A 9,835-nucleotide genomic window follows, 5' to 3' on the forward strand; every position below is an offset into this window, starting at 1 on the left:
AAGATAAAATCCACAACAACTCTCAGTTCCAATCTACTCCACTAGGAGTACTAAGTGATCCCTCAAAGCTCCTTGGATGTGCTCAGCCTGCTGTTTCACCAATGGGTTTTGTCCCAGTAAATTTTAACTGAAAGAAGGTACTGTGACCTGCATAGAAGCCAATATTCAGCCTTTGAAATACACATGCTGACGTTCAACAGACTGACCTTCATAGCAGAGATAACTGAGCATGATCATCCTTGCCATTTCCAAAACAACCAGAGTTGAAGTATTTCCCCCCCCAAAAAAATTGTTGTTATCTTGTCTCAAAAGTTCCATACCTTCTTGGTGATTTCTTATGGGCAGCTCCTCACAGTACTGACTCTTTCTTCCACACAGCACAGCCAACAACCTGCAACACACCTCTTGACAAGCTAACCCACTCTTTTATAGCACTCATCTTTTTTTGGACACAGCTGTGGCCTATTAAGGGCAGGCCTGTTCCTAATCTTTGGTAATTAGTACAGCTGCAGCTCCTCAGGGGTGAGATTGCCTTTTGTACTCTCTATTCTCTTACATTCTATCCCGACACAAAAAATAACCCCAAATAAACAAACAAAAAAAAAAAAAAAAAAACAAAAAAAACCCCCAAAAAACCCAAAAAACAAAAAACAAAAAAAAAAAAAAAAAAGGTTTTATTTGTGGCCATGGTCTACTAGCCACTAAGGATGGTGGTCAAGAATTGAGACTGTCTCAGTTTAAGCTTTAATGCTGATTGCCTTTTATTTCTTTTCCATGATACGGCTGTCTTCAAAAGGTCCGGTTCTGTTTCAAGGATCACACAAGGCTGTGAGCTTTATACCTCTTAGCATAGGCACTACATCAACGAAAACTTAAAGCTTCCTTTTGGGTTGCTTTCATCTCCCTCTTTATAAATCCATCGTCCCATATACTTGATTTTCAGTACAACCTTTAGTACTCCTACATGTTTTTGCATCTGTATTCAAGTACTTCATCTATTAAAACAGTATTATTTCACCTTCATTACCACTTTATGCCCAACTGCAGCATCTTTTATCCTTTGATCTTAGGTATCATCTGCAGAGAACAGCCCACAAGGGGTAAGCCAAAGTGTGATGATTCACATTGAAGGAGAGAGGAGATAGCACTCAATTTCCACCTTGGAAGAGTCAAGGCTCACTCCTACAACAGCAGTAAGTCTTTTTTCCTTGCTCTGAATGAGACAAATTCAACAAAATGAAGTGAGATTAGAGCAGGAGCTTTCAAAATTGCATTATTACAGATCTCAGATGAGACCACTTCAAGATGAGTTTCTTGTATCTCACAAATTAAAATTTAATCCATCTTGCCCAAACTCATTATTAGCATTCAGACTGCAGCATTATGCGATTCTTCACCTTAACTACTTTTTTTTTTACCCTTTTTAGCCTTGGACTGAAACAATATTTAAGTCAAAAGCTGAGATGAAAAATAATTACAAAACAAGAAAGCAGATGAAGTACAGTCTTCACATATTATAGCTTAAAAAAAAGCCAAAAAGCCCCAGGTATATTTGTATACTAAAGAAATGAAGCTCTGAGAATGTGAAGTGAAACTGCTGCAATAGCCTTGCAGTTATAAGTTAAATTTAAGAAAGTAAAACAGAACAGAATGTGGCTTCTAGAAAGACTCCAGATGTTAAAACACTTAGTAAATTCAGACTCTTACTTTGTTAGATGCACCAAATCTATCGGCCCAGGAACATGAGGCATGACTGTGGTTATAGACTGTTTATAAAAACAAAAACTCATCTCTTCCCCATTACTGCTGCAGCATGACACACAAATCTTTAGTCTCCTGTAGCACAAGGAAAATATTCCTGCACTTGGAGACATTCATTTCTGCTTTGAAAATATGCAACACTACAGTTAGCTGCAGTTCAGTGAGCACAATTACTTACAGGTAGAATCTTATTAACATGGGGTTTCAGAATATCTTGTGTTCAGCCTGAAACACCAAACAAGCTGGTACTCAAAAGCTGAGCAGACTTAGCAACACTTGCTCAGGGCACTCACCACTTCCTTGTGAAACAAGCAACCAAGAGTTGCCTGTTGTAGGTAGGTGCCACTGGCACAGCTTTGCACTGAGAAACACTCTTTAAAGAAGCTGACTGCAGGCAGGAGTGAAGTTCATAGCCCACCTTTAGGACATATATCCACAAGCCATGAAATTCAGTGCATGAACAAAATCTATGGATTGAGGCCCCACCACAAAATGAATGCTGCAGACATGAGCATGGGATATCTGGTCACTTCACTGTCCATTATCATAAACATATCAAGACAAATTCACTCTACTGATCAGAAAGTGCTTGAAGCAAGAGACCAAGAACTAGACTGAAATTACAGCACAAGACTGTGCTAGACTGAAATTAAATACTCTCCCTTAAAGGATGTTTACTTTGAGACAAGTGAAGCGGTCATGACCACTATCTCCACTTCAGAGAAATACAAGAATTTGCATTACTAGAAAGATCCATCAGGCCGCACAGGGAGGAATTAAGGGAAAGGAAGTCTTACATACATTGAGGGAATGCCAAAGCTAAAAGCCTCATCACACATATTGGCATAATCAGGTTTTAAAATTAAAATAAGAGGCTTGTTAGCTGCTACTTAATATGTCTACTGAATTGCATACTGGTGTCAAGTGTTAAACCTGTTCTTGCTTGGAAACTCATAATACACTGTACAGACTGCTCTCTTAGGAAGCAGTAAGCCCTGGAAGTTTTAAACTCTTGCAGTACAAGCACACCTCAAACTTACCTTACCATTTATATGAGTGGGTTATAGTTCTCTACATGTTGACCAATATGACCAACTGATTTTTAAACTACTTTGGACAGGGGTTGTGTTTGAGAGTACAAAGTGGTGTCCTGTTTGGATGTTTGGGGTTTTTTTTTAAAGCAATACCTAACAAATAACTGACAGTGGGACACAAGACCATGTAGCAACTCAGGTTAAGATAGCTAATAGCTCTGTCCCATTGCCCTCCCTTCACAGAGATTACCAGTGCTCTACTGACATGAGAGGTCATCTCAGACAGGCTTGTTGTAACACTCCACACTACAAGAATGACTCAGAAGCAATCCAGTCAACTCTACTGTTCCAGTACCTCATAGCTTTCAGCATTGCTCTCTAAAGCATTCTGTTCAGCAGTGTATGAAAAGCTCCTAATGCTCTGCCAGCTACAATCTCCCAGCTCCCTGCAAGGCAATCCCCTATTTTGTTTCCATAAAGGGAAGTCTGACTTCTATCTCAACATTGATGATCTTCTACAAACATGTTCAGAGTTCAAAGACCAACTGCATGTGGATGTTCTTGGTCTGATACGGTAAACAAGTCACAGAAAATAGCTTCTGTTCATGCCCACAGGATCTTATCTCATTGAAGAAAGAACAAACAGGACTACAGCAAATCATTGTGCCTACAGGGATGTCAGGTTGTGGTGGTTCAAGCTCTGCTTTATCCACTCCAGCCAGCTTATAAGTGCTTACAGCTATTTAGTAAAAAACAAACCCCACCTCCCCCCCCAAAAAAAACCCCAAAACCAACAAAACAACAAAAAAAATTCAAAAATTCATTCCATTCACTGTTACTGCAGGTATTAACAGAAGTCAGAAGATTCATAGAAGTAGAGTGTAATAAGACATTTATTAAAAGTGCTTTCAGTTATGTTAAGAGCTATAATCTAATACCTATTTTTAAAAAGGCATCTCATTAAAAATATTAGCTTAAAAACCATTCTGATCACTGTGGTTACAGACACATGACCCGCAGTGCTCTATGAAATGTTAGACCAGCTTTGTTGATTGGGACACAGTAATCTTCAAATCCAGGATCCACAGTGTCTAGTGTAGAGGAAGAACTGCTGGGAGCTCCAGAAGAGACACCTGCAGGTACCTGGAATAGAAATGAAGTGACTACAGACATGGCCTTCAGATTTGTCAAATGAACTATCACCCGATTGTGCAATACAGTGGATAAGAAAAGCATCATCCTGCAACATTGCAGACAAAATTGTTATCCAATGCATCTGCATACTTATAGATTAATCACTTTTCTGATCAGTAAAGTTTTCTCCTCAAGGGGCTGATGGAGGCTTCTGTTTCAGAACTAGAAGCTGACAACTATGAGAGAGCTACATCAGCCACAGCCCAAGCTGGAAAATCAGAGTCATCCTGTGCTTACAGCTATCCAAGACACTGGCACACTGGTTACTTACTTTGGGTGCTTATACTTCTGCTTAATAGCTTGCAGCTGGCAATGGGATGCATCAAGGCATGCTTTGTGCAGGTCAGTCAGGCAAGGCGCTATCTCACTTAAGGAATATCCAGAAAATGCAGCAAGTGTTTCTGGCTGGTCGGATGAGAAAAAACAGTGTTACTCTATTGTAGCCAGCAGTCATCTAGAAGATGGGTTTCTCACGGAAGCAGAAACTCTTTTCAGTACATCAGAGCTCAGTCTAGATTCTTTAAGCATGAAAAAGATTCAATTGTATTGTGCCATCAGTTTCACTCTAGGTCTTCCTTGGTGCCATGAAGTCTGACAAGCTCCTTCTGCTCTAAGCATGTGCATCCATTACATCTCTTCTGGATCTTACTCTGCACTAAAGCTATTCCTCCAACATACAGCTGGAAGTTCTACCAAGGCTTGTGGTAAAGCTGCCACAATTACACAGTAGTATAATCACTCAAGTAGACAAAATCAGTTCTCCCCTTTCTCCCAGAACTGAATTGGACCCTGAATTGTATCTGGGGGTGTAGTTTTGGACATTTGTGAAGCCTTTGGTACAGCCTTGACGTAAGTGAACAAGACAGTAAAATCCCTTCCGTTTCAGAGAAGAGGCACGATATTTCAGGTTTACTGAACGGTCATTTATCAGGTAGTCTCATTAACTCAAGAACAGCTACTCATCCTAGGATTTCAGCCTTCAGAACAATATACTTTGTAGCTACTCCTCCTCCTTCTCAGCTCAGTTCTAACAATAACAAAATGCTTGAGCTATTTATTAACACACAGTTGTTGTTCTTACCCAGAAAGATCTGTTCACTGTATAGTTTGCTAAACAGTAAGCTGCTGCAGCAATTTGTGAAGGAAGGTACTTCAGAAGAGGATCAATCTGAAGGAGACTCAGCTCTGCAAGATACTGAACAAGAAAACCCAAATTTTTCAAAAAATAATCAACCTAGTTGATACAATCAGTTCAATACTAAAAGTATTAAAGTTCAGCAATGATCTCAGTATGATGCACAAAAGCATAAACTATGAATCTAGTGAGAAGAATTAGCATTCCAGTCCTGTTGATCTTACAGAAGATCCTTTATCATGTTTCGGGGGGGGGGACAGAAAGACCTCATTTTGCCAAAGCTTAACCCATCTACTCTAATCTGAAGTTCTGGTTCCATCATCAGATCTGATTTGATTTTAGAGGTAGAGACTCAGAAAAGTCAAGTTGCATGAAACTGACAGACACTCTTCCCATAGGCTCTTGTTTATATAGGTAGACCCCACCAGGACATCAGGGATAAATGGACAGCTCTAAGAAGCACAGAATGGGCTCTGCTGGAGTAGAGTCATTTTACAATCCTACACCCTTTGCAGAGAAGCAGGTGGTCAGATGTTTTATTGTAATGTTGTTGTTTCTAAGCATGGTTGCCTACTCCAGGCAACTCCTATGCAGCTATGCAGGTATATTCTGTGTCATTGTGGAGCAATACACAGTAGCACCAATCCAGGACACACTTGCTACACAGGCACTGTTAAAAAAACCACTAGATTTTTGCCACCTAATTGCCTGGTCACTGAATTATCCCTGATCAGACAAGACAGACCAAACCTAGGATTTCCATGAGGCATCTACCCAGAAGTCTCGGCACACAAGCCACCACTATGAAACATGCAATTTTAGGCCTGTTGCAGAGATAGCTTCATGAAGTGCAAGTAGTTCTCCTCTAAAGATCACTTCTTCCCCCTCAGTCCCAGAGGACAGATAGTCCGTACCCTTGCAAAGTTCTCTGTCCTCATACAGATTCCGCGCCTCTGAATATACTGAAGGAGGAACTGGTTGATGGTTGGGGTTGTTAGGTCAAAACCAAGCACTTTGAGAAGCAAGTGTTCCATTCTTAGCAGCTGCTTCTTTGTGTAGGTATCATCTGTTATATAGACAAATTCATCCACATCTGGTGGGTAGATCTCTTCATACTTCCTAAAAAAGGGATACAGAAGCCATATTGTCAGCTTTGAAGTTATGGTAAAATAAATCTTTATGCTATACCCACGTCAGGATGAGAACATGACATTACTAAAACTTGTGGAAAGCTCTAGTTTTACTTGTTCATCCAGGCTAGCTAACAATTTAGTTTCAAACTTGGGCAAATATAGAGGAACTCTGAGTCATCAGCCTAGACAGACATACACTCACATGGTTAGCTCTTAACAGCAAGCTTTCAGTGGGCAACTGTCAGTAACACAGCACACTCCAGGCAAACACCCATGCACCCCTAACCTATGGTGCTTATTCTGTTTAGTTAGAGCAGTTAAAGGCCAACTGTAGATTGCAACTGAGTCCATTACAGCCTTACAGGCTAGCAGTTTAACACTGTATTGCTTCTGCTACTGTGTTTAGGGTTACAAGTTTTCCCCACTACAGTTTTTCACATTCAACATTAAATGTTTCATTTTAATAGTACCAAAGGAGCCCACGTTGCTAATCTTGAAATATCATGAAAAGCTACCTACTGATGCAACCTTCCTTCCTTCAAATTACATTACAAGACTAAGCCCAAAAATAGGCTTCAAATCACTAAGATTTCAGAAAATGAAACACTTACGCAGCCAGAAGAATTGCCGCTGTTCCTACAAGCTGTAACTTCCCTCTGAGAACAGACATGCAGGAAAGAAACCTGTCCAGGAAGTTCACTGCCAAGTACAAAGTCTCTGTCCGAAGTTTATATTCTTCCCCTACTTCCACCAGCCAGTCTACCAGGATAGCACGCATTCCTGTTGTGATATCTGGCTGCTTCTTCATGTAGTATGGCTTGGGCCTAAATCTTACCTGTTTGGAAAGAGTTGAAGAATCAGGATGATCACTCTGAAAAGAACCATGGATGGCTGAGCTGATGAATATGCTTTATACTTACACTAAAAGGAGCAGGGGTTGTCCCACTCTTAATAACTGAAAGTACTAGCTACAATTATTGTGCTAGTGGTAATTATTCCTGGCTAGTGACATCTCTAGAAAGTAGTATTCCTACACTGAAGAGACAGATTGAAGCTTCGGTGTTAGCAGGAGAATAGTAAAACACTTTCTGGACTATGGACAGGCTTTGCCATCAATTGAGCCATTCAGAAGGACCTGAAAATGAACCAATCTGATTTTCTCCCTTTGTCCCATCAGGACACTGCACTTCACTGCTCTGATACGAGAAGGTAGAAAAAACTACTGCTATAGCCAGAGAGCTATCAGTGAGATCACATCAAACTGCTTTAGCATTTTTTCAGCATTCTACTCCCATTTGCAAGAATTCTTCATACCAAACAAGTCAAGAGATGCTCCCATCATAGCAATTAACAGGGATGCATTAATCCTGAAAGAATTTATCACTGACTATATGCTGTCTTAAGAAATTACTTTGACTATTTACTTTCTCTTTGTAGTTCAGTGGCAGCCTTGGATCTTTGCAATATTGCATCCTACCACAGATACCTATAAGCTTCTCACAGCAACTTACTTCAGCCTCTCGGAGGTACTGATGAATGTCTTCTGCATACTCTCCCACAGCCAGAGTTACAACATCTTCCATGTGATCCTCTGGCTGGGATTGGAAGGATGTGTCCACTACCATAGGAGAGCCTAACAGGTAATAGGAAGCAGCAAGACATTTGTGAAATTAATCTCTTGATTTTCTCTTGCTAATTTTAGCTCAGAAGTATTGCCCTTCATGTAGACACAATCCAAGTTAGCTTGAAGTGTTATTTATTGTCACATAAGCTACTCACTAGCTTACAATTCACAACTCATAACCGCCCTACATGTGGTTGTGCTATGGACACCATCTGAGTAGTAACAGGAGTTACCTGAACTCAGATCCAGCAGCCGGTGAATACTAGATGTCATTGCACTGGTATCCAGTTCACAGTGGCTTAATTCCAGCTCTTCAGACACTTGGCAACTATAGTTTTCTTTGTCTTCTGAGTCATCTATGTAGATAGCAAATCCTTGCTTTGATGCAGCACTGATGATGCAGTTGGGCACTTCATCTTTTCTAGATGAAGTGATGGTGTTTTCAAAGCTAGAAAAGCGCTTGATAACAGCAGCACCCTGAAACAGAGCACACAGTAACGCTGTGGGAGGGCAGCTCAGGAGGAAAACAGAGTATGTCACTTGTTTTCAAAAAGAAAATCACTTTCCTTGTGTAACAGACACCAATAACAAAAGTTGATGCGAAAAGCCACCAACTACATTTGATGCCTCTGAAGTTGGTGCCACTTGTTCTGTCTTGCTGTGACAGACTCCTCACAGAAAGAATTAAGAGTAGTAAAAGTCAGGAAACCAGTGGAGCACCATCATTCTCAGTGCCTCCCACCAAGGAGAATGTGGGTCCTGCTCATTTCCAATGGGGCTGGGAAGTGCAGTCTGCTACACATTCAGTTCTGGCAAGGAGCAGTTGCAAGTACATCAAGTTAAGAAAAGTGCTCAAGCACTGCCACAGACTTAGGAAGGACTGCACTGGCAAGAAGACACTTCAAACAGAGTTAAAAACGGAAGTTTGAATTTCTGAGCTTAAGCATTGCAACCCCTAGGACTACGTGTGACCAGGCTACAATCCTTCACACCATCTACCAGTAAGCCACCAGCTGAATTAGAGGCTTTATACAGCCAAAACCAAGAAGAGTTTGTGTACCCATACCAGCTGCTATTTTAGGTCAGAATAGTAACATTAACCCTGCCCCACCAGCAGCCTCCAGGAGGGCTCAAGGGACAGAAAAGCAGAAAAACGACACGTCATTAACTTGAACTTCTTGAAGGCTCTGGCACCCTGGAGTGATCACGGCTAACCACACACCAAAGAGACCTTTGGGTCAGTGGACAGCCCTTCCTTAAACCACCCCTTAAACCACCCCTAAGAGTAGTATCCCTTCCTTCCAGGATGAATTATTTACGCAGAGTACTTCCACGGGGAAACACCCGCAGGTTAGGACTGGGCGGTTACTAGCAGGGTTTCTCGGGAAACTCACGCTGAAGAACTGGAGCCCGAGTCACCTTCTCACCCCGCCACGCCAGGTCTTTGCCGGCAGCCTCGAGGCGGGTGCGTGCACCGCTCATGCCGGCGGCTGCCAGCCCACGGCCGCGGAGCTCAGCCGGGCTCTGCGGGCAGCGGGGCTCACCTGGCCGCCGGGCCGCTGCTGCTGCCCGTTCTCCGTCAGCACCCCCAGCACGGCCCGGCCGCCGCTGCTGCGGAGGGCGGCGGGGCAGGACTCCCGCCGCCCCGCACGGCTCTTCTCTCCAGTGCGATGCATCGCCCCGACGTCCGTACCTTTCGGAGGAGCGAAAAAACCCACAGAAATAAAACGAAATCGTGGTGGGGAAAGAATACTAAAAAATCCTCCGAACGACCACAAATGCGCCCCTGGCAACCCCTTCCTCCCGCCCGCCCCGCAGGATGACGGGTGGCCCACCGCGCTGCCCGGCTCCGCTCGCCACCAGCCCACGGAAGGGTTCGGCCGCCCTGCGCCGCCCAGGCCGCCCGCCGGCCCTGCGTAGGCGCGGCCGCTGTAGGCGGCGGCTGTTGGCCCCG

General features: G+C 42.8%; 1 protein-coding gene across 1 annotated transcript; it reads right to left on the reverse strand.

Annotated features, from left to right (window-relative positions):
* Positions 1 to 3,808: 3,808 nt before the first annotated feature.
* CCNA1 (cyclin A1) lies at positions 3,809 to 9,557 on the reverse strand. Its single transcript, XM_041487307.1, has 8 exons — positions 9,426 to 9,557; positions 8,115 to 8,358; positions 7,769 to 7,890; positions 6,869 to 7,092; positions 6,039 to 6,243; positions 5,071 to 5,184; positions 4,261 to 4,394; positions 3,809 to 3,938 (listed from the first exon to the last, which is right to left on the reverse strand). Exons 1-8 carry the CDS (start codon positions 9,555 to 9,557, stop codon positions 3,887 to 3,889), a joined length of 1,227 nt encoding a protein of 408 aa, XP_041343241.1. The 3' UTR covers positions 3,809 to 3,886.
* Between the last annotated feature and the right edge of the window lie 278 nt (positions 9,558 to 9,835).

The sequence above is a fragment of the Pyrgilauda ruficollis genome, unplaced genomic scaffold (assembly GCF_017590135.1).
Source record: "Pyrgilauda ruficollis isolate IOZ18807 unplaced genomic scaffold, ASM1759013v1 scaffold8, whole genome shotgun sequence".
Taxonomy (NCBI): Eukaryota; Metazoa; Chordata; class Aves; order Passeriformes; family Passeridae; genus Pyrgilauda; species Pyrgilauda ruficollis.

Excerpts from the sequence above, each read along its gene's own strand:
- CCNA1 (XM_041487307.1), bottom strand. The coding sequence starts at position 9,557 with ATGCATCGCACTGGAGAGAAGAGCCGTGCGGGGCGGCGGGAGTCCTGC. Across the intron at positions 8,359-9,425 it reads AGCAGCGGCCCGGCGGCCAG|GGTGCTGCTGTTATCAAGCG; the intron begins GTGAGCCCCGCT and ends GCTCTGTTTCAG. Across the intron at positions 4,395-5,070 it reads CAGTGAACAGATCTTTCTGG|CCAGAAACACTTGCTGCATT; the intron begins GTAAGAACAACA and ends TCATCCGACCAG.